The sequence below is a fragment of the Pteropus medius genome, unplaced genomic scaffold (genome assembly GCF_902729225.1).
Source record: "Pteropus medius unplaced genomic scaffold, Ma_sr-lr_union100, whole genome shotgun sequence".
Classification (NCBI taxonomy): Eukaryota; Metazoa; Chordata; class Mammalia; order Chiroptera; family Pteropodidae; genus Pteropus; species Pteropus medius.
The window spans coordinates 3,540,364-3,564,879 of NW_024345600.1; the positions used below are offsets into that span (position 1 = coordinate 3,540,364).

Genomic DNA, 24,516 nt, shown 5'->3' on the forward strand with positions numbered 1-24,516 from the left:
CCAGCATCTCCATGGTCCCTCCTCCTCATCAATTCAGACAGGCAGTCGGCAAAGATATTCACTGAAGTTGTCACACTGCTGAGATTCTGGGTGGAGGCAGAGAACGTTTTTGTGTCCAGGGGATGGATTTCCTGAGGGAGTCGTGGGGAACCGGGGGAGGCATGACGTGAGAAGAGAGGCAGGAAAAATGACCACGGGGACCTTGGGAAAGTCTTTCAAGCTTTGCCACAGGCTTTAAAAGAGGGGACTCCCTCTGTCACCAGCACTCTATGACCAGGTGGCAAAGGGCAAGGGCCATGCAGGAACTGGGTCCAGGAATGTGGCGACTTTGCAGGCGCTGGTTGGCTGGGGGGTGGTAAAGGCACACGATCATGACACAGACTGAGAGCTTCCTGAGGGACACCCCAGGACAGACACGGCTCTTCCCTAGGCCCAGAGCACCTCCCCAGCTGAGGAAGGCAGGCGGTGACTTACGGCATTCGCTGTGCACGGTCCAGCCATACAACACCATACCCTGATGGGCACAGGCCCGAGCGTACTCCAGGAGGGCAGCACACGGGCACCTCATGCCCTGGGCACACGTACACAGAGTCGTTTCACACAGGGCCACAAAAGGCTCGGGGTCCACCAGAGGGTGGCAGCGGGCGAACACTGAGGCACTCTTCAAAAGCTGGCACTGCTCCCACAGGCCCTGCAGGAACAAGATGCCACCTCAGTGAGAGCAGCAGCGTGCGGCCCTGGCTCTTCAATGTTTTCACTTACTGTCCCCCTGAGTGGGGCTCTGTGGAGACCTAGTCCTGCTCTAAAAATCAAGGAAGTTCCCTCACACTGAGATAAGTGTCTGGCACCTCATAGGTGCCTATCAACAGTTATCAAATTAAACAGTCTTTCAATCAGGAAAGAGGAAAGATATTGGACTTATGCAACGTGACGTGTAGCAAGGCTACAGAGTCCTGGAACTGCAGTCCAAAGCCCTTGAATGGTGGTGGCAGGCAGTGTCCTCTGAAGGGAAAGAGCAGAGAGAGAAAGAATAGTGAAAAGAGCACTGAACTTGGAGTTCACGTGGAACCCCACAGGAGGCCATGTGGCCTCAGAGTCCAAGAGAGCGGCTCAGCTTCTGCTTCGCACTGACCTAGTCACCTGTCCTCCCTGACTTTGGTCTTCTACACTATAAGTGAGGAGGTGGGACAAGGAGTTTTATAAAGTAGACATTCCTGGGCCTTTCCCCCAGAGATTAAAATTCAGTATGATGGGGATGGAGTTCAGCAATACCTTTTTTCAAACAGTGATTCCTGGGACCAGACAGGACCAGTTTCCATCAGCAAAAACATGCTAGGATTCCATGAACTATACCAGAGACACTCCGTCAGGCTAGGGCTATTCCCAGGTTTTATCAACTTGCTGATACCCTCAACCCAACAACACAAAGCAGGCTTGGAACTGTAGCATATTCGTGTAAACACTCCTATATGTTATATTTGTAAACATCTCTGCATTCTGTGTTTTAATGATTCTAAATCCACATCTTTCTTACAGTTTGACATCTCTGAAAGTGGAGTGTGGCTAACAACTGAAATCACACTTAAATTGGCAGCTTTTTCTTTCTGAGTGATATACATGGAACAAGACATGTCTTAGAATCAATGATGTCTTTGATTTGATGCTATATAGTATTGTTGCTAGACATGGACCCTCGCTGAGTGCATAATTTCTTTTATGCAGACGCATGCTCTCTAACTGGAAGGATTCCAGCTGAGAAGAAAGAAGTACACGAGTATCTAAACAGAAGGGCTGAGCCCTGAAGGGTAAACCAGAGCAAATCCAGTATGCTCAAACTGTACAAACTGGTGGCCAGAGCAAGCCTGAATAAACCAAGAGCCAGGAGCCAGGCCCAAGGCCTCATCTTTTGTGGCACCATGGAGAGCATAGGGGAATAGAAATCTGGCCCAGTACTGCTGAGCATCCCCAAAAAACACCCCTCAGCACCCGGGACAAGGATATGCTGTGGTCCTAGAGAAATCTGTGTCCTGCCTACAGTGCTCCTGAGCTGGGGCCCTGCCCCCCACCGGGCCTGTGCAGAGTCTGCCACCAGAACCAGGCAGGTAGGGCAGAATTTCACAGATGCGCCCTGATTGCAGCAGGCCCTCGTGGGGAAGAGGACTCAGGAGAGGCCCAGGGCCCAGATGGCCCAAGCAGTTGGGCATGACTGGGTTCCCTTTGCACTTTATTAAAGTTGCAGCCACATAGGCTGCTGAAATGCAGGGCTGCAGCTACAGACTTGCAAGGAGGACGATTCGCAGCTCCGCATGTGGGGGCCAGCTGCTGACAGCTGTACTGCCTCCAGGACCCCACCCTTCTGACTTATTCCCTGCAGGTTAGAGTCTGCGCCCACCGTGTGGCTGAGAAAAAGCATAGGCTGAAGCCCAGCTCTGCTACTTCCTGGTGGTAGGAACTGAGGCGCACCCTCACCTCACTGGAGAAGTGTCCTGAGTAAAATGAGGTCATAACAAGAAGACTGCCTCGTGGGTGGTGTGAAGACACACGGGGCCTGGAGCGAGCAAGCCAGCAACGGATGAGGACCGTTTACATGGGCCCCATGACCTCCAAGGTCTCAGGACATGACATGCATCCTTTTATTTGCTACCCTGAGCATTTCACACAGGGGAAACTGAGGTTTCTGAAGACAATGCCAGGAAGAGTCCTGCCCTGGACTTGTTATGACTTCACAGCTCTTTCCTGTGCTAGCAGTGTGATCTTGGCCTGTTTACTTAATCCCATCTCCTCTGGAAATGGGAATAATGATAATAGTGCCTATATGAAAAGACTGAGGTTAAGATTGAATGGAATAATGCATCTAAAGTTTTAGCTTAATAATTGGTGACCCCATATCATCATCATCATCATCATCATCATCATCATCATCATCATCATTGATATCCTGGCCACCAGAGAGATCCCTTTCACTGTCCCTCTTGCCATTAGGCTTATCCTCAAGAATAGTAATCAGGTCATCAGCAGGACAGAGGGATACCTTTGTCCCTTTCCCCCTCTTTCCACCTCTGGGATAAATGGTTGCTGTGGCAACATTATTGATTCACTTCTATCTTGGGTGCTCCATGGTGAACAGAGGAGTTGTTTTTGTTCATCTTTGGTTTGGAGGGGTGGGGGTCTCATCCCTGCTGAACAAAGTGGGTTTCTTCCAAGTGGGGGAACAGGGAGGACTCGCCTTCTTTGTGATAAGCCGGTCTGAGAATCTCCTGAGGAGGAGACTGAGGCCTGTGTCTAGTCCTTTCCATCTGCCACACCACCCGCCACTCAGAAAGCAGGTTGCTGGACTCTTAAAGGGTAGCCAAGGGCATCCCTGAAAGGGCCAGGTGCTCAGCTCTTGCCTACGTCTTCCCCATCCACAATCTGGAATCAGAGAAAACCCCAAAAAAAGCACTTCTGTGGGTTTTTTCAGTGATTGCTGCCATCATCTGGGCTGTAGGATAGTGGCTTGGAGCCATCCCTGCACCACAGGATGACTCCACAGGCACAGCGATCAGGCACCCAGGTCTCTCACCAGCAAGACACAGCACAAAGAAGAAAGAAGAGAGCCAGGAGCCCAGCATCCCCTCCCCTGTCAGAGCGACAGTGGGCAGAGTCCAGCATGGCCTGTCTCCAGCTAGCTGGCCCCAGTCTGTTTTGTTCCTGCTCAGAGGACAAGTGGGAACAGTACTCTAGCACATTCCCTGGGAGGTCCCTTGAGGTATTAAATGGTTTACAGAAAGCCTTAGCAAGAAGGGTGTTTTCTGATTATTTGTCTGCAGGATGGGAGTGGATTTCTGTAGAAACAGCCACCTCCCTTCTTAGAACAATTCCTTTGGCCTCCACCATGTACACCTGAAATTTAAGTAGGAGTCCTTCTTGGCAGAGACCAAAGAAAAAGTCTGTCTCCTCATCTTGCCCTCCAGTCTTCCTCTTCAGCCCCGACCTGCACTTGGCCTACTAGAGTGAACGGTCTGAAGGCTGGGCAGGACTCTCAGACCCCACAGCTGCAGCATAGTGTCACATCTAGCTTGCTATCCCGGGTCCTCCCAGGCTTCTCCATTCCACCAAAAGAAGCCCTGCCTCCCCCGCCCCGCCCCCCCAGGCCAGTTCCTGAGACAAACCGTCTCCGCAGAAATAAGTACAAGTTGGAGCTAACATCATGTCTTCTCAGACCTTGTGTAAAAATAACAGCAGGTAGGAGGTGACCAAACCTTCACTCAACAGACATTGGCAGTGTGGCCTCTAGGTCTACAGCAGTAAGTCCAGGTCAATATAAAAGGCAAATCTAACTATGCCTCACCCCAGATTAGAGGACCAAGTTCTGGTTCACTAGGAAGGCAGCAAGGCCTGGCCTTCCAGGATCTGACCTCAGCTGACTTCTCTAGTTCACCCCTCCTGACTCCCCATCTCCTACATTACTTACTGATGGTTTCCTGAGCAGAGCTGTTTCAGAGACCACCTCATCACCCACTCCCACAAACTGACCTTTCAGAGGCCTGTAGACACCTTTGAAGAATTCAAACCTCTTCAGAGAAAGGTGAGATAAATGCGATCTTTCAGATTTGGAAACCGAGGCATGGAAAGAGTAAAGAATTTACTAGGTCAGTGATTCAAAAGCTGTGGTCCAGGGACCCCCTAGAGACTCTCGAGATTCTTTCAGGGATCCAAGAGGTCAAAACCATTTTCATACTAATACTATGATGTTATTTGCCCTTTGTGCTCTCATTCTTTTGCAAATGCACAGCGGAATTTTCCAAAGGGTATATGATGTATGATATCACAGCAGACTGATTGCAGAAGTGGCTATGAGAATCCGGCGGATTTCTCTTCAGCCAGACAGTGAAGAGATTTGCAAAACTGTGAAACAATGCCATTCTTCTCCCTAAACATTTTTCGTTTGAATTTATAGTTGCTTTCATTAAAAAGATGTTATTCATGTTAAATATAACATGTTTATTATTTTTAAAATGAATTAACGTTTTAAACCGCTCCATTTTAATATCTAATATAGTAAACATCAGTAGACATAACCCACATAAAGAAAATCCCTTTGGCATCCTCATTTTGGCATCGATCATTCTGAAGAGGGTGGAACGGTCCTGAAATTAAACTGTTTGCAAACTGCTGGATTAGTGAAGGAATGACCGAGCAGGACTCAAACCCTGATTCCGTCCACAGTCCAGTCACCAAACCACAATTTACATGGCCTTTCATGCCCCCGATGATGCACCCGCCCCTCCTCACCCTGTTCCAAACAATCAGATTAGCAGGCAGTGGATGTAGTGCAGGCTTTAGAAGCCTGGTTGGGCTGAAGTCCCAACTGTCTCACTTTCAAAATGTGTGACTTTTGGAAAATGATCTCCCCTCTCTGCAGCTACCTCTGTTTTCTCACCCATTAAAGAGGGAGAGTATGAAAGAGATTGAAAGTCGTGCAGGATCTAGTCACAGAACCTTCAGTTTTCCATTTCCCCTGGACACGTAGCCACTGGGGATAAAGATTCCCTTCCTCAGCCTCCCTTACAGCCGGAAGTAGCCATATGACTAAGTTTTGCCCAATAGGATATAAGCAGAAAGGTCGTGGGTAACTTCCGGGAAGTGTCCTTAAAAGAAGAGGGTGCTTCTTTCTTCGTCCCTTCTCTTCCTACTGCAGGAATGTGGTTGTGATGCCTGAGGTTTGAGCTGCCATCTTGGACCATGAAGTAGAGACCCCATGCTGATGACAACAGAGAAATGAGACAGAAGAACCCTGGATCCCAGCGCCATGGATGGGGTCCTGCACGGGCCCTGGACATCCCATTTTGAGCTTCTTTACAATGAGAGAGAAATAAACTTCTACATTGTATAAAGTACTGTTCCTTTCGGTGTTCTGTCACTCACAGCAGAACCTACTCCTAACATAAATACCAACACCTACCTTAGATGGTTGCTGCAAAATAAAATTATATGAGATAACACAGGAAGGCAATCAAGTGCTTATAACTATTATCATTGTCAGGATTAGCCAAACAACTCAAAAATGGCTTCTCCTCAGCTCTCTGCTAAACCATTCTGGCAAGGAGACAAAAGGATGGTCAGCTAATTTGCACACTTCCAGCATCTCCCTGGCTCCAATGCCCGGCATCAGCTCCTTCTGTCTTGCTTTATCTTTTGTCTGTGGTGCCAGAAGCCAGAGAGAGAGCTCCGGCCCCAGCTACATCAATCCATGACCTCACCCTCCCTTGGTGGCTGTGCAGACAGACCCGCTTGTGGCCCATCTTAATCACATTTTCAGTTCATTAAAGAAGGCCAGGCCTCTTCCCTGGAGATGCCAAGCCAAGAAAAGGGGGGGGCGAGAAAAGAAGCACATCTCCCCAGTGACAGACACGGGTGGGGTGGCGAGGAGAAAAAGCCGTAGCAGAGATCTGAAGCTTAGCTATTGTGTTTATTCCCCAACAGCTGACAAAGGAGAGGGGAGGAGGGCATTCCTAGGACTAGAGTGAACAAAGAAAGAACCGGCTGATGTATAAAGTGCAAGATTGTTCGGCCCGGCCCTGATCTTTCCCAGCCTGGCGTGGGTGCCCTGCGGCTGTCCCTGGAGGAGGGATGGAGGCCTCGAGAGCCTGAACTGGTCCAAAGGAGTGGGTTCAGGAATTTGCCCCTGGGGCAAGGTACCGTTTCTCATTGGTCAGCCTACAAAAATGGATGTGGGGGTGGGGGTTTCTGAATCTATTTATAACTTCTGGCTGGCCTGAGATTCCCACCCACATTCTAAAATCTGGCTCACAAAGACCCCCCCTGAAACTGGTTGATAGATTGCCACCAAATGGATGGTTTTTGCAGAGTTGGACATTCCTCTCTCTGAGATAGTTGGGGTATAGCCCTCATGAGAAGTAGGGTAACTGGATATCTTCCAGAAGCCCCAGCCCTCCTCATGACCCTCCTTACCCTCCTCCCTGGTCTCCTGGGAGGACTTTGAGCAATTTTCAGGGATCAAAGCAGGGCTCAGCTGGCTGGGAGGATAAGGGCCAAGCGCCAATCCCTGGTTCCCGGTTTGGGGTCTACCTGAGCTCTAGGAATGGAACCCTCCACCCAGTCAGCTCCCAGTGACAAAAAGATAATCAGCTCTTATCACAGAGCTGATTCTCCCAGGCTGCCATTACACTTAGCATTCTTTCAGCAATTTACTACTTAAGATAGCATGTGTGTGGTTCTCTTTTATGGTCCTTCAATGTCTCCTATGTGTCCTGTCCCTTGGCCACTTTGCACAGTTTTAGTATCACCCAATCCATACAAAACGTTTCAATAAGTGGGTACTAGTGGGCATCATAACATTCTTGCTCATTCTTGTCCTCACCAGGGGGAAAGAGAAGGGAAAGAAGCTACTTACAAAATACTTTGTTAAAGGATTCTGAAATTGTTATGTTAGGGAGGCATTGAACTGAAAGCTGAGTAGTAGGACCTTGTCCGACCCGTCTCAAGCGTTTGTCAAATAAGTACCCTAAAAGGCCAAGTTCTGCTTAATTCGAGGGAAAGCTTTGAAACCTTGTGGCAGCCCTGATTTCTGCCATAAAGCTAGACCCCAAAGGCACAGTGGCCACAGTCACCCTGACCCACCACAAGCACATGGGTTCACTGTCCCTTCTTTCACTCTGCACTCAGAGAGAGAGAATTTGTTCTAAAGGGAAAGGGCGCTTACTCAGCCAGTGCTGGGTAGAGCTTACCTTAGAGAGGAAAGACTGGGGTGCAGAGAAAAGGAGAAATCACATGAGGACACAGAGGATCAAGTGAAACCAGGGACCACACCTAGATTCTTGGACCTCGGCAAAGCACACAAATAAATCCTCACTGCTTAGCCTACATATGACTCAAGAGAGCAGTTCTCACTCTAAGACAGGGATAAAGGGGTGTGTGTGTGTGTGTGTGTGTGTGTATGTGTGTGTGTGTGTTGCGTGTGTGCGTGTGCGCACACACGCACACACACGCACACACACGTACGTGCATATTTGTGTTCAAACCCCAACTCTGAGTTAAGCATCAGTGGGACACAGTGGGTGGATACCCTGTCTTATGAAACCAGGCCAGGTCACGGTGCTATCATCTGACAACTAGCTCCTCTGGGGGTCCTGGGCTTTTTCCTTGAGATGTACTGACCTTCCCTGGACCGGACTCTGACCACGATCGGTCTCTGAATCACGACTACTCTACTGAGCAAATGAATGTAACAAACGTCTTCCCAATCTCTAAGAACAGTGTACTCTAGTCCAAACACCTAGGTAAGTGAATGGACATGTCAGGCAGCAAAAGCATGATGCCAGGAGTGGGCCTGGCCAGTGAGTCCCCAGCTCTGCCAGCGCACTTAGCACCTCCGCCAAGTCCTGTGCTTAAATCACCTATCCCCAAGCCTGTGGGCTCCCTCCCAGCACACTGTGAACAGAAACAGCACAAAGAGCTGGGTACCTAGTTTGCAAGTAAAAGGCTTGGGCAATGTTTCATGAGGACCTGAAGAGTGAATTGTGTTGTCCCCAACAGAATGGGTATTTTATGTGCCTCTTTGTGCTATTGAGGAGACATGTTATAAGTACACATGAGTATTTACAAATGTTAGCTTATACAGGACAGGTGACTTCCTGGAGGGAAGAAGATTACAGGTAAACAGCATGTTATTTCAGAGGAAGGGGAGAGGGAGAATATATGAAGACATGAGCAGCAAAATAATAAAAGGAAAAAGAATTGTGTTTACTGAATAAATGACAAATTCGGAGCCAGTGGAAAACGGGCAAGTTGGGACTGTTAGGTGACTGATGAGAGCACAATTGGATGGGAACACCTGAATAAGACCTGGAAACATCAGAATAAAAGTATCTTGCTTCTCCAATATTCAAGGGCACTTAGCTTCAAATGGGGATAAAAAGAAAAGAGAGGCTTATCAGGGAGCCAAGAAGGGCTGCATTGGGCCGAACTCTGCAAGAGAGCTGGAAAGGTCTCAGCAAAGATGTCTCAAAGACTTGACTCTTAAAGTCAGGGTTACAGCATCACCTGTCTATCTGAATAGAGCTCGTGGAGAGCATTCATGCAGTGGGCAGAGGGCTAGACTAGATAGCTTCTAGAATCTCAGCCCGCTCTGAGTTATTATGAGCCTGATTCCTAACACTGATGAAAAGAAATTTCTTCTGCTCCAGACATCTGCCTGAGGTTGATGCTGCTGCTGAATGATTCGCCCCTAGAAGGCTGAATGATAACTGGTGCACTCAGTATTCTCAAAAGAGACCGGGAATATTGAGGACCGATTCTGAGGAGGTATGCAGAGAGGACTGTTGGGGACAGAAGCATGATGTCCTCACATTCAGACGGCGGCAGCAAATGCAGAAGATGGCCTTCCCACTCTGGGGGAGGTGATCCTGAGGAGGAGAACAGTTGAGCCACTATACCTAACAGCAGAAGCAAGGCCAAGGCCATGGCCATCAAGAATAGTTCTGCAGGTCATACAGTGCACAGTGGCAACACACCCCAGGGGCTACCGTTCACATCACAGATATCATATGTGTACACGTACATTCTATGTGTATTTATAAGGTTTACGATGCAATTTCCCAGCTGTTGATGTCTTAAGAAAAGGCTGCCTTTTTCTAATTAGCAAGAGCATTGTATGAGCTGGTCCAGAATCCTGGAGCCATGGCCTTCACTTTGCAGACAGGACTGCAGGACGAAGGCAAGATCCCCTTATAAAGTTTATCCCTTGCTGACATTCCCCAGAAGAAAGGAATTTTTAAAAAAATTTTTAAAGGCAACCTGAGGTTCTTTTCTAAAATGTTCGTTGTGCAGTAGAGTTGCCTGCAAATTAAGATGAATTATTAGAGCACTTAGAGCTTGTTTGTTTGTTTGTTTGTTTGTTGTTTTGTTTTTTATCAAAAGGTCTGCTCCAGCAATCCTACCCTCTATTTGAAAAGCTGAGAAAACAGCAAATTTGCATGCACTCAAATAAGCCATTATCAGTCCCAGCAGACAGGCTCTGGGTTTTGTTGGCATAACAAGGAAACATTCATCCCCTAGGTATAAGTAATATGACCTGGCTCTCAGAATGAGCTGACTCCTTGCTACTGCCTTGGAAAGACTGGGAAGCACCAGAGAAGTGGGGGAACAGATTCTGGTGGCTCTCAAGGAAAGTTCTTAAGTCAGTGTAGTCTACTCCACCAATACTCTCTGCCACTGCAGCACATGGCCTTGGAGCCACACTGGCAAACACTTGTAAATGATCCTAGTTACCAGACTCTGACTTCTGAACTGGCCCTTGGGACGAAGCCGACTGTGAACAGATAGTTCTAAAGACCACGTTAATCACTTCCCAGGAGATGAGTCATTGTGCTGCCCAGCCAATGAGGATGCCCCAGTCACGAATGAGCACAGCCTGATTGGCTGAGACAAAGCCAGGCTTCTCTTCTCAGGTAAACAACCTGAAACCTGGAGTTCTGAGCTTGGAGGAGCTTGCGCCTTGGGAGGTCTGGCATGTTTGGGGGCCTCCTTCAGCACTAATACCTTGGTAACCAATTTCTTAAGCTGCTCCCAGGACACTGGTTAGTAAGAACTTTAATACACCCAGGAGACAAAGTGAGTAGCAAGCCTGCAGCTGGAGCCACCAAAAGGTACCCGGAGACAAACAAGGCTTCTCGTGGATCCTCCCTCCCTCCCCTTTGTCTACGGAAGACAAAGTGCTCGGTTTCCTTCCTCAACTGGGCCTCAGTGTCAAGTTCTCCATCTACTTCTATGGATAAACGAAAGTATCCCCTTGTACTCCGAGGGTGGGGGAACATTTGTCCAGCAATCAGCTGGCCTGTGTTTGCAAAATAAAATGAGACAAGGTCCATATGTCATCAAAGAGCTGACTCCATGTTGGAGGTACATCTGAGGTCCCCAACCACATCCCACCGGCTGAGGCACCCCTACCCTCCATCTCACCCCTGCCTAGAGACTTTGAAGGGTAGGAGAGGATGAACCATCAGGCAATCACAGAATAAAAGAAAGAAAGAATAAAATCCCTCCACCTCTCCGCCTCCTCACTGCACATGATTCCTTGAGGGCATTCCATGTGAAATTCACCTGCTTAAGAAGCAGCTCTGGAAGGAGAGTTGGCTTCTGTCACTCACCTACTCCTCACTGTGGATGGTTCAGGCACCTTGCTCTCCTTCTAACCTCAGGCTGTGCTCAGCTCCCCAAAAGGAGTGGGGTGATAATTGGGAGGAGGGAGGAGAAAAAGAATGAATTGGGGAGCTTATGCTGAAAGTGCTGTGTGCACTTGGCCCACTTCTCCCCACTCCTCTCTCAACATGGGGCACTCCAGTGGGGACGCAGACAATACGAGGGCACCAGAGTGTCCTTCCCCACCTACAGTGTCAGCCTCCCAGCTTCCCACAGAGGAGGCACCAAGGCCATCTCTACCTGCAGAAGATAGACACAGGGCCTAGTGCTGCCCCCTCCCTCCCACCCCCACCCCCTTTCCTCCAAGCAGGAAGTGCTGGTCTGTGAGTTCATAAGGGGCAAGTCTGAAGGAGAAAGAGTGGCCAACTAGCTGCCACACAGGTAGAAATGGGGCTGCATGGGAAGGGCGGGTGGTGCCACCATCTGTACTGAGTTTCAGGCACACAGATTAAAAGGAGGCCATGTGACCACAGAGGCAGTGACTGGAGTGATGTAGCCATAAGCCAAGGAGTATCGCAGCCACCGAGGCTGGAAGGGGCAAGTGGGGAATCTCCCTAGAGGCCCTGAAGGAGCCAGGCCCAGGGGACACCTTCATTTTGGCCCAAGGAAAGTAAATTCAATCTTCTGGCCTCCAAAACTGTGGGTGAATACATTTCTGTTGTTGTAAGCCACTAAGTTTAAGATAATTTGCACCGTAGCCTCAGGAAACTATTGGCATTCAAGCTGGTCACTTCGGGCCCATTCCTCCCCCACCTAGTTTCTCCACTGTAAAGTAACCCCCCTTCCTGCAGATATGCTGGTGAGAGCGTGGAGCTTCTTTCTCTTGTTTGTACTTTAAACAATCACTTATCAAGCATCGAAAAAAGAATGGTTTTCTATTGGCAGAATTTCAGACAGGTGATAAGTGATGACAACAACATGTGGGAATAAGAGAAAAGGCCTTGAAGTATAAAGCAGAAAAGTAGAGTCACTCACTGTACCAACTCATTAGACCAGACTCATTTTTAGAGTTCCTTGCCCAGAACAAAATCAGTATTAGAGTTAACCAGAATTAGAGAAAACCAGTTGGTTTTCAGGAAGAAAAGGGCCCATGGGAACCCTACATTGAACAGCCAAAGGGACCCACAAAGGTAGGCCCACCCATCCCCTAGATGGAGGGCCTGAGACCAGCTGTCTTTCTGCCTCTTAATTCCAGAAGTCCCACACCATCCAGAACATACCCAGCCTGGGCTAGACCCACCTTCTGCATTTCCTCAGAGGAGGCGTTGCATCGGATGCTGGGGGCGGAAGCCCGTTTGCACCGCTGTTCTCCGCTGCTCAGGGCCCAGGAGTTGGCAAACTCATAGGGGTCTGAGGTCAAGGTCCCTGTGGAGAAAAGTTTCAGGGAAATGAAGCCACAGTTATACCTGACCCAAGACTTCTGCGTGAAAACTCTAGATCTGTCATCACCTGAACCCACCTTCCACTAGATTTAGTACGTAAGCATCGGGGTGGGAATACCTTTCTGTGCAGCATTCAGCATAAAACAACTGGGCATAGGCATGGCAGCTCAGCCAGTGCTTGACGAGGGAGGGTGTACGGGCATCGTGAGGAAGATGACATGAAAGACAACAAGGAGCAGGCCCATCCATTCTTGTTGCTCTGTGCCTGTGCATGCTTTTCTCCCTCTGTGTGGAATGGAGGAGGACATTCCTCCTCCTGACTTAACTGTTTCCATTCATCCTTTGAGATGCAGCTCCTGAACCACTTTTTCCAGGAATCCCTTCTGAACTAGCTCCGCTCCCTGTCCCCCACCCCAGCCTTGCTTAGATGTGCCCCTTCCTCTGTGCTCCCTCACCACCCGGGCCATCTTTCGATCAAAACTCTCATCATCCTTTGTGTTAGCATTCTTTTTGCTTATATTTATCCCCCATTCAGCTGTGCATTTCTTAATTCAGGGCACAGAGGCTGTCTTTTATCTCTAAATTCTTATCTGATGGATTGCAGATACTCAGAATACTTTTGTGGAATGAAGGCAAGGGTATAACACGTAACCCGAGTCCTCCAATCACTGCATTCCTTGTGCTCTCACAGCATCTCTGCCTTAGTACTTAGAACAACCACGCTGCTGTCGGCTATCCACAACAAACTGTGAGAACTCATGGGCCAACATGGCCTGGTACAAAGTCGGTGCCTACTTTATGTCACAGCCACCAGCAGCACCACTATCACTATTGAATCTTCATGGCAAAGGTACTTAATGGAACATGGAGGCAAGCAGCCTTTTTGCACAACCAGGTCTAGAAGAGTGAAACATGTTTCAAGGTCAAATAATGTATCTGAGAACAGGAAATAAATCATCCCTGGGGAAAGACAAAAAAGCAGGACCTTGGGAGTATAGTCAGCTGGCATCTGGGGTATGGTAAGCGGAAAAAATGCTCCCCTCTCCAAAGATATATTCACTTCCTCATTCCCAGAACCTGTGAATATTTCCTATTCAGCAAAGATGTGATTAAGTTAAAGAGCTTGAGAGGAAGAGCTTGTCTTGGATTACTTGAGTGGTCCTTAAATGCAATCCCATGTATCTTTACTATATGTAAATTGTACCTCAATAAGTCTGATTTTATAAAAATAATAATAAAATACAGCTACATCCTGCTTTTATGAGACATGTCTGAAACAAAACCACACAGAAAGGTTGAAAGTATAAAAAAAGACATATCAAGCAAACACTAACCAGAGAAAGATGGAGGACCTGTATTAATATCAGAAAGATTTTAAGGCAAAAGGCATTATTAAAAATGATGACTCATTACGTAAAAGAAACAATTTACCAGAAAGATTCAACATTTCTAAAATCTAATCACAAAGGCTCAAAATATAGATGGCAAAACTTAACAGAACTACATGAAGGAATTGACAAATTCACCACCATTGTAGAAAAATTTAAGACAGCTCTCTTAATGATGAGTAGTTGAAGCAGACAAAAAGTGTAGCAAATACATAGATTTCAATAACACAGTTAACAAACTTAATTCAACAAGTATATACAGAATCCTGCAGCAATCAAAAAATACATTCTTTTGGAGCATACATAGAACAATTGCAAAAAAGATCAGGTATTAGGCCACAAACAAATCTCTCCAAATTTCTAATTTAATTTAGGAATCGATTTAGTTATAAAGATAACTTTAAAAATTCTAAATATTTGGAAATTTTGAACACATTTTATAGGTTATAAAGGAACTCAAAATAGAGATTGGAAAATTCATAGAACTAAATGAAAAAGAAAATGTTACATATCAAAATTGGTACGGTACAGCTAAGGTGGTATTTAAGGAAAATTTATAGCTTTAGATATACACATTAAATAATGAAAAGTGGGAGAAATCAGTGCTGGAGAAGAGAGAAACAAACAATCTTACTATTTGCCAGTCGAATAAAAAGAACAGCCAACTGTTTCTCTACACACTTACCCCTTAATCAGAGGGTAGCTGGGTCACAAGGAAGAACTTACATACAAATGTTTAGCTTTGGCAAGAGAGCATCACTAATTAAATGTTTATGTAATTGAAATTACCAAAAAGAGAGTATAGATTAGTAGTGATTTTCACATTGTCCCTAGTACCTTCTATTGCTTGTGAATACACACACATGCACATGTGTACACACACACACATACATACAACCTGGCCTTTTGGGGCAGTGTTAAGGACTTTCCATTACAGATTTTATTGTGAAGGTCCATTGTAGTGGTTCAGGAGGGTCTATTCAAATCATCCAGCATTTACCAACCATCTACCACATGTACATTGCTATGGGGAATTCAAAGTTGAAACAGGTAAGGTTTGAAGAGCTCCAAGACCTGGTGTGATGGGAGGTCGAGGCAGTGAGATGGAATGCCAGGAGATAAGGTTGGCAGGATACACTGAGGTGAGGTGATGGGGAGGCTAGGGGAGGCGTGTTACTGAGGTTTGTGAGCAGGGAAGTTACGAGCATAACCATGCCTCCAGAAAATGGTACACCAGAAAAGCTTACCTTCTTGAGTCCTAAAGTCATCTTCAGCAAAGATATTAAAGTCACCACACAGCCCACAGGTCTTGTTGAAGTATCTGTCTGACAGCAGGACTTGAAAGTTGCCGCTGCCATCGATCCTGGCCACAAAGCCATAGGTCTCACTGGACAGCTTGTAGTACCCAGCCTCAGTTTCTAGATACAGCCCTTTGGAGGCATAGGGCATGGACACGCTGGAAAGACAAGGATGAGCTCAGGAAGTGGGCTTCTCATACATTTTCTGGCTATCTCACCCACCCTTGAACTCCAAACCTAGCTAAGCATTCAGACTGTGGTGCAAAGTGGCTGAGGGGCTAGACCAGCAGCGGGAGACCCTGACTCTCCCTCAGCCCAGCTACTTGCTTACTCTGAGCACATTTACTTTCTCTCTCTGTTCTCCAGCTTCTTCATCTGAAAAACGAGGTAGGTATGCAAATGTGGTGTCCCAGCGCCCTTTTGACTCAGATGTTTTGGGCTTCTGACTTACCTCTGGTCCCCCTGTAGCACAGTACCATTGACAAATAAATGGATGTCAAAAAATTCCCCTAGATACACGGAGAGGCTCATTCGCTTGCCATTTTGGAAGTCCCCTGAAAGAGAAGAGTCAGTAGTGGTGATTACTATCCAGAAAAGTTAATAAATCTATTTTTAATCATCATCTCTATCTCAATAGAGATAGATTAAAAATCATCATCTCTATTGATATAAGATATCCACTTATCTCAGTGGACAACTTCCCCCAAAAGACGTAACAAATGGGCAACAAAAAACCTCCCCCTGAATCTCATCTCACTCATCTTTTCATTCCTCTAAAAACATTTATTGAGTGCCTTCTGGATACATAGCCCCCTAGTAGTCCCTTATCTTTCTCAAAAGGAAAATGTAAAAGCATGACCTCTTCCTTCTGGGAGTTCACGATCTAAGTATAAAGATAAGACAAGCTTGCAACAATTGAATACACTGTAAGGCTGTGAATGAAAGCAACAAAGTGAGTTATTGGTTACAGGTACCTTGTGACGTGTAAGTTAAAATGTCCTCTTCTGTTAAGCCCCAATCAGAATCCCTGGGCACTTCTTTAAAAAATGGAGATGCCTGAGTCCCACCTCACAGTTTGATTCTCTGGGAGAAGTTTAGAAATTCTGTAGGTAAAATCCCTTACTCCATGTGGGGAACTTAAGGATGCAATAAATTATCAATATTGCTATTAGAGATGTTTGAGTAGCCAAACACATAATACAATAGTCTCTAACAATGTGACAATGATCCAGTTGTGAGGGACAGACACAGATGGTGGTAGCTGACATGAAAGCAGAAAAACAGGCAAGACAGATTTTTGCAGCACTATGAAGACATCGCAATCCCACAGCTAGCCCCTGAGAGCTGGTGCTCATTGTGGGCCCTTAGAATTCAAAGATGACCGAGTGACCGTGGAAATGAAAGAACCAGAAGGAACAGAAGAGAGTCGAGTCTCAAGCCTTAGAGACTGAAAAGTTGACTAAGAAATTGATAGAAATAGGGAAAGAGAAGGGCAGCCAGTGAGTATAGAGAGATAGAAGATGCTGGAAAAAGAGAGGACAGATGTGAGGGCACAGTGCCTTGGGGATCCTGAAGAAATGGGGCATTGAGCCCAGGAGGAAAGTTAACCATTGGAAATGAGGAAATGTGCCTTCTCCTAGGAGACCAAGGGAGTGTGGGCTCCAGTTCCTCAGTGAGAGAGGAGACAAGAATGTCTGTAGAACTAAGTCCAGGAAATGTGGGAAGTTTGTTGACATGAGGTCCTGCTGCCACGGCTGGGGCCACCGATAAGGAGAGCGAAGGAAGGGGCCCCTCAGTCGCAGCCCGCAGAGAGGCCTGAGCTGGACTGATGCTGCTGGAGGACAGTGACCACCTGGTACACACACGCGTGCATATGGGCACACACACACGTGCATGCATGCGAGTGCACGCGCGCACGCATGCGCGCGCGCACACACACACACACACACACACACCCCTAACCAACCAAAATGAGCCAGAAAACAGACTCGTTAATGGTGAGATTTCAGTGAGAACTAGTCCATTCTAAGAACTGAGTCTTGAACAATGTACTGCTGGCAGTGCAGAGACCACCAGGAAAGGCCCAGAGTCCACAACCCACATTCTGCAGAGCTGCAGACCAACACTGTCAGGAGTTAAAGGAGATGCCAGCCAAGGCAAAGGGCTTTCATCCCATTTGACTGAGGAGTCTTGCCTGTCCTGTTTTCTTACAACAGATTTTGCAGCCAGCACATCTTTAAAAAGTGGAGCCAACTTTCCGACAGCAAGAAATTAGCCAAAGAAAAACAAAGAGAACTAGATAGTAATAAGACAGACAGAGTAAACTATTATTGGCAGAATCTGAGTGGTGAATCTGTGGGTGTTTACTGTCCTATTCTGTCACCTCTTCTGTATGTTTAAAATTTTCCATAATAAAATGTTAAAAACACAAACAAACGAGACAGCTCAGCAACAGCCTCCAGTTAGCAGTCCGTCCCAGGAGCCTTCTGGGCCCCTGGGCATTTGCAGTGGACCAAAGACTAAATCCCTTCCCAGGCTTCTGCTAAGGCTGAACACTACTCCTGGCCTGGAGGGAGCCAGCTCCATCACCACCCAGCTGCTGGAGGTGGTCACAGGGAGCCCAAGAGGTCTACAGAACCCATCTCCTCATCAGGACAATTCTCCCTCCCATGCACCCCAGCCTCACAGAGCAGGTAGAAAGGCAGTTCTGCTCCTGCTTCACTGGGTAATTCAACCAATATATTGCCTCTGAGCGAAAGGCATCTCACTCCTGCAAAAGGGAGAGAACTCCCTGCGTAGCTCTCCCTGGCGCAGGCTCTCCCTCCCGTTCATGGGGATTCAGAAAGGGCCATGAGAACAAGCCTTCCAGGGGTGTGTGGCTGGAGGGTGGGTAGGACAGACTTTGGTGAGCCAGTGTACTGCAGCTGTAGATCTGTTGCTCTTCAAGGCTTTCAAAGATGTAAAGTCACCTATACAGTCGCTTGTTCTCCAGGAGACAAAGCTGAGCAGGTGTGTAGGAATGCCCAGGGGTCACTATCACTACAAGGTTGAAAGGCAGGACCTTTGAGGCTGGACAGGCCAAGAGTTCAGCAGAAGCAGAAAGTCGAATGAGAGGGAACAAGGAAGAAGTGAGATGGAGGCCCGAGGCTCCCACTGGCCTGGGGCACATGGAGCCCCTGCCCTGTTCAAAGAACTGATGAAGGCAGCCTGGCCCCGTAGACTGTGGGACTTGGGTCAACCCAGGTGGCTGACACAGGAGGTAACTTGCCCTTCGTCACAGAGCTAGTGAGTGATGACAGAGCCAGGACTCAGACTGGTGCCAGTTTAAGTATTTGAAGAGCTGGCTCCGTGGGGCTCCAGGAGAGATTGACGTTAGGAAGCTGAGGAACCGTCTGCGGGGCGGCACCCCAGTGGGGAGGTGGAGCTGGCTCCCAGGATCATTGCCCAGGTAGGGGCAGAGGTGGGATGAGGGGTCTGGGATTAATGAGGACTGAACTACAAAGAGCCCATGGAAGATCTAACCCTGGACGGCTGAAGGGGGCCCTGAAAGCAGTTAATCCACATCTGGAGGGAGGGGCGGGGTTGCAGGCTGCGGAAAGGGGAATTTTGGAAGTATGTGCTAGAAAAGTCGTAAATTCAGAAAACCATACCAGAGCAGCACGAAGGGTCTTGGAGATCATCTAAATAAGTGTCTTTAAAACTTTTTTGCCCAGAAAGTAAAAACACAACTGACTTCACCGCCCAGCAAGCACATACGCACACATTTCACAGAACACTATTTACCCTCACCGTGTGCCGTGCACTCCGATACTTTCCGATGTCTTCTATTTTGTCCCCTTTAATATTTTTAATGCTGTTTGCAATCATTAAATTAATTTTGTGGCCCACAGCTCATGACTCAGTTTGAAAAGCACTGATCTAGACTGGCTCCATTTTACAGCTGGAGAAACTGAGGCCTACACTTACAACAAGGCTCGTCCGCCTCGGCACCGTTGGTGGCCGGGCCCGGATACCTCTTTGCTGTGGGGCCATCCTGTGCATGCTAGAATATTAGCAGCATCTACTCACCAGATGCCAGCAATATTCACCCCCAGCTCTGACAACCCTCAATGTCCTAGACACTGCCAAATGTCCTCTGGGGGAAAATCAGCCCAGTTGAGACTAGTTGGTTTATACTGCGAATGTGGAGCAAAGCCCACACCTGGGTTTTCTGACTCCTAACACGGCATCTGAGTGCTCTGGAATCGGTTAACCACTAATGCAGGGGAGAACTCTAGATTAGCCTTCTATTTTATTTGCTTTATTCCCTCCCTGCAGAACTCAGTGGGAAATCTGATAATGTGCAACCATCAGGAAGACAAGCCATTAGAAATTGCCAGTGAGCCTGGGAGAGCCGGCAGCGTGGAAGGGACACTCCCATGCTTCACCGACCTGCAGGGTAGCACTTCCTGCAGCCACTAGGAGAAGATGGGCTGGGTTTCCACTCTAAGAGGCCAGAGGGAACTAAGGATGTTCTCCCCATGGCTCTTGAACTGTAACTGAGGAGCTTCATGGGGAGCAAGGCTTCCCCCGCATGCTGGAGAAGCAGCAGCCTGGGAGGCAGGCCAGCAGTTGGAGCCAGAGCAGCTCTGAGTGCTTTCTGAGATGCTAGAGTGTGGAACTCACGAACCTGCATTTCTAACAAGCACTTCACCCTCCACTCCTGTGATTCTGACACAGATGATCATCATCCAAACACTGAGAAACAGCGATCTGGTTCCGCGCCATTCGCCGACGTGGAGATGAAGGCTCAGGCTGGGGAAGTGACTCAGCACGACGGTGCTGGTTTATGGCTTGCTCTGGGCTAGCTTGGAAGCTGTATCCTGCAGCGTGGCTTAAAAAGAGCAGTCTCTCCAAGCAGGACTCCTGCGGTCTCTTCCTTTTCCTCCCTTACTGGTGGCCTTGGCCTAGGACCCTGGAGCCCGCCTGACCAGGAGGGGCCTGGTCAAGGAAAGGGCTCCCCCTTTGCACCAGGTGGTCCTTCAGGCTGAGACATAAACACTTTATTCAGGATGTGTACAAGGTCCACAGACACTCAGAGAGGAATGGGAATTTGTGAGTTAGAAGGGAGAAAACAGGATGTCATTGGGGAACAATGGAGCAGAGGTGTGTGCAAGGACACAGTCGTGCTCGAGGAACTGGATCTGCAGCATTCAAGCCTGTTGGGCCCCTTCCCCTGGCCCCAGTGCCCCTGAAGCAGCAGTGCCAGCCTATCTTCCCCAGGCCCAGTCTCCTCTCCTCCCGACATCCTCCCCCACCGTCACCGCCAAAAATAGTAAAAGTAACAGCATGACATTGGGTGGAAATTAAACTGATCTACATGAAAGTGTGATTGATCCATAGCCTGGTTTAAGCCAATTACCTTCTGGAAAACTGACACTTGACAAGAGCAAGTTGTTACAAGACTAAGGACCCAGTTGGGGGTCCCACAGACATGGTTTGAAACAGAGAGGCCTCCCATGACCCTTCAATTCCTTTTCGGCCAGGAAACACAGAAAAGGATGGTCAGAGAGTAGCTCTCCATGCAAACCCTCGTCGATATGTTGGGGAGGGGGTTGATGTTACCCTAAACTTCACAAAATGCCCCTAAGGGCCCAGCAACCCCTCATCTTCACATTTCATGTCCAACAAGTGGACATTCCATGTTAAGGTGGCTGCTTTCAATCACTAAGGTTGGGAGTAAAACTTCACACTTGCAAACACTGCATCTCCGTTGATCCTCACAGTAGCTCCGTTTTAAAGATGAGGATATAGAGGCTGGGAGACACCATGTGACTCCCCTTAGGACACTCTGTGAAGAGGAAGAGCAGGGAGCACAGGTTTTCTGACTCCAGCTCCGGCTCTTTGCCTCCATGCTTCTGTTCCCTCTGGGGGCAAAAAACAGCCAAACAGCACAAGTTGACGAACTTAAGTCTGGATAGGATTGGAGTGGTCATGGGGGCTTCCTGGAAGAGGTGACAGTGACAGTCCAGAGGCACCAGCATAACTTGAGTTTCCTTGCCTTCAAAGGCTACTCTTAAAGAGGAGGGGTTCAGAGTTGGGTTTAAGTAGGGAAGGGGGCTTTTCCAACATGCTGCTTGCCTCCCTGGGCCCAGAATACAAACTGTGCCTGGTGCTAAGATTTCATTATGTATTGCTTATAAACCCACCTCCAGGGTAAGGAGTCCACAGCAAAGCCAAACTAAAACACTGTAGAGTCAAGATAGCAACCCTTCTGAGGCACCCCAGTGTCTCCACAGGGTCCCCTTCCCTGGAAACACCACCGAAGCTCAAAACCATAGGGTGGAGAGGGTGTCATTATTTCCTTCTTTCAAAATCTTCCTCCTGTCACTCTTTACCTTCCATTCCCACTGATACCCCTAGAGCCATCCCAGGTAGGGAGTCTGCACCATCTCTACTATGATTTCATAGATAGATAGATAGATAGATAGACAGACAGACAGACGGACAGACGAAAAGAGAGAGAAAAAAAGAAAAAATGTTTTTTTCCTTGTGACAAGAACTTTTCAGGTCTATTAGCAACTTTCAAATGCTCCACACAGCAGTGCTGACCACCATCAGCATGACGGACATTACAGCCCCAGGACTTATCTGTCTTGTAACTGCAAGTGTGCACCTTTTGACCCTCTTCATCCGAGTCTCCCACTCCCCTCCTTCCACCTCCTAAACCCACAAATCCGGTCTCTTTTTCCTATGAGTTAGGTGTTTCGTCACCATCGTCATTGTTGTTGTTGTTTGGAGTCTACATGTAAGTGAGATCATACAGAATCTTTATCTAATTTATTTCACTAGCATAATGTTCTCAGGTTCCATCCATGTTATTGCAAATGCATCATAATTTTTAAGGTAGAAAAATCCACTTAATAAACATTGGCACCGCCTGAGATGGGAGAACCCGAGCCTTCAGCTTTTCAGGGAGGGGGCAAGGTGCTTTTCCTCTCTCCAGTGTGGGTCTGTCTATTGCCATTTCGCTTTCCCAAGGCTGAGGATTTTGCCTTTGCCAGGTTGTATAGCATCCCTCACTCATAAACCACACACATCTGCTTAATTCTTAGAGTGGGAAGGTCACCAAACCACAGTTTTCCATCACTGCCTCCGGCCCCACTCCCGGCCTTGGAAAGTGTCCCCTCTCCTTAGTACAGAGGAAAACTCTTTCATCCTGACAAGCCCAGGGTCAAAATCCAACTCTTCCTTTTACTATCTGTCAGCCCTTGGGCTTCGGCTCTCCATTTATGAAACAGTGGTGACTGTATCTGTCTCTACAACTCAGAGCTCTTGTGGAGGTGCAGCACTAACATGGGCACAGTGCCAGCACTTTTCTAGGACACAGGAAGTGATCAACACCAGCTAGAGTCTGAATTCCACCAAGAACACACAACAATCCTTCCCTTTTGCGAGGGGCTTTGCCTGTTACAAAGCACCTTCTGGTGCTTCATTTCTCTTGATGCTTCAGAGCTCCCAGAGTGTTGCCTGGGGCCAGAGCAGTGGACAGAACCACTGCAGAAGCATGAAGACTCTCCATCCCACCAGGCTCCCATGGGGAGATCCCGGGAGAAGCCAAGGGAAGCCATGTCATGGGAAGGACATTTCACGCCATGCTCTCCTCAGGGATCTTCAAGATCAGGCACTGTCATAAGAACAAGAAACCTCCCCTTCCCCCTGAGGCCCAACATGCCAGGACTGAGCTTAGCTGGCCCCCATCTCTGCATTCCTCCCTGCAGTGCCCCAGACTCACCGATGAGCGAGAAGGAGTGTTTCTGGCAGTCCCCAGCCAGGAGGTAACTGCAATCTCCCACAAAGCTGTACATGCTCTCATCAAAGGTTTTGATGAAGTCAGCTCCAAAGAGGCTGCAGCGGGCCATCGATGACCTGCCATGAGTCCCTTCTGTGCAAAGGGTCCCTGAAGGGAGAGGCCATGGTGAGCACGGCTGGGACCACCAACCCAAACCACTCCAGCCCTGGAGATATGAGGCTGTATCTCGCAGAATTTGCATTGTGAGGAAATACTTTCCACCCTAAATGAGACGAAACCATTGCTTTCCACCCGCGAATATGACCCAGGACTCGTAGCAACAGCGGGGGAACACTTTTTTCCAGGAAATCTATTTGTTTTAATGCCATCTACTTACTGATTTAAAATGTGATTCATGTTCATTATAGAAAATTTGGAGAATACAGAACGACAAAAAAAGTTAAAATCATCTGTAACAAACACTCAGCAATAACTAGAGTTACCATTTTAGTGTTTATCTTTTTGTTTTATTTTACAGCATATACACATCTGAGGGGTTTTTACAAAATTGTGATCACCCTGTGCAAACTATAACCTATTCCTCAATTTATTGTAAAGAATTTGTCATGCCATTGTGTATACTTCCAAAACATGATTTTTAGTGGCTGCATTACATTTCGCATCTAAATGTATATAGTATAACCCCTGTTAGTAGATTCTTAGCATTTTTCTAAATTTTCTGATATACTAATAGATTGTAATCAGCATCTTTGTACAATAATCTACTAGCATATTTTGAACAGATTAAATTTTAAACAGGTCAGCCTGTGCGCTTGATACATAGAATCTATAAAGTATTAACTCCTGCAGGATCATATGTTAACTCCAAGGGGACCCTCCTGTCACCCTCACATTGTGTGTGTGTGTGTGTGTGTGTGTGTGTGTGTATTGTGTGGGGAATCACAGCAGTAAGTCCCTAAGTTTTCTGGGTCCCCTGGCACAGGACTCACTTATTTGGAAGATGCAGAAGGTGTCACCCATGTACATTTTGTCACAGACTAACCCACGAGCAGCAAGCTGAATGCTGCTGCCCTGAGTGGCCTCAGTGGAGACAGGCCAGGATCAGAAAAGGGTCCCTCCTGCCATTCACAGACTCAGAATCTCGGTGACAGAAGGAAGGCAGTGTAGTGCAGTGAAAGTGAGCTGGCCTGGGACCCAGGAGAACTGACCTCTGATCTTGGCTCTGTGTGACTTTGGAGCAGCCATTTTTCCTCTCTGACCTTCAGTCTCTTCATCTGTACTATGGGAGGTTCAACTAGATGACATCCACAATCCCTTCTAAAACTAATAATCTATCCAAGTCTTAGATTCTTTCCTCCCCATCCTCCAGCCACATCACATAGAACTGTTCTGTGTGGCCCTTGTACTTCTTAACTCTCCAGTTGGAGAAGGTATTTTCAAGTACCTGCTGCTTG

The 24,516-nt window shown here is 47.6% G+C and overlaps 1 protein-coding gene across 4 annotated transcripts in view; it reads right to left on the bottom strand.

Moving 5' to 3' along the window:
* Nucleotides 1-24,516, bottom strand: part of VWF (von Willebrand factor) — a 121,943-nt gene that overhangs the window by 95,702 nt on the left and 1,725 nt on the right. For all 4 annotated transcript variants that reach the window (XM_039874114.1, XM_039874112.1, XM_039874111.1 and 1 more), the window contains exons 3-7: nt 23,045-23,209; nt 15,722-15,824; nt 15,220-15,428; nt 12,443-12,567; nt 475-691 (exon numbers count right to left, since the gene is read on the bottom strand). In XM_039874114.1, coding sequence (XP_039730048.1) covers nt 475-691; nt 12,443-12,567; nt 15,220-15,428; nt 15,722-15,824; nt 23,045-23,209 — 819 coding nt within the window. The remainder of the gene's footprint in view (nt 1-474; nt 692-12,442; nt 12,568-15,219; nt 15,429-15,721; nt 15,825-23,044; nt 23,210-24,516) is intronic.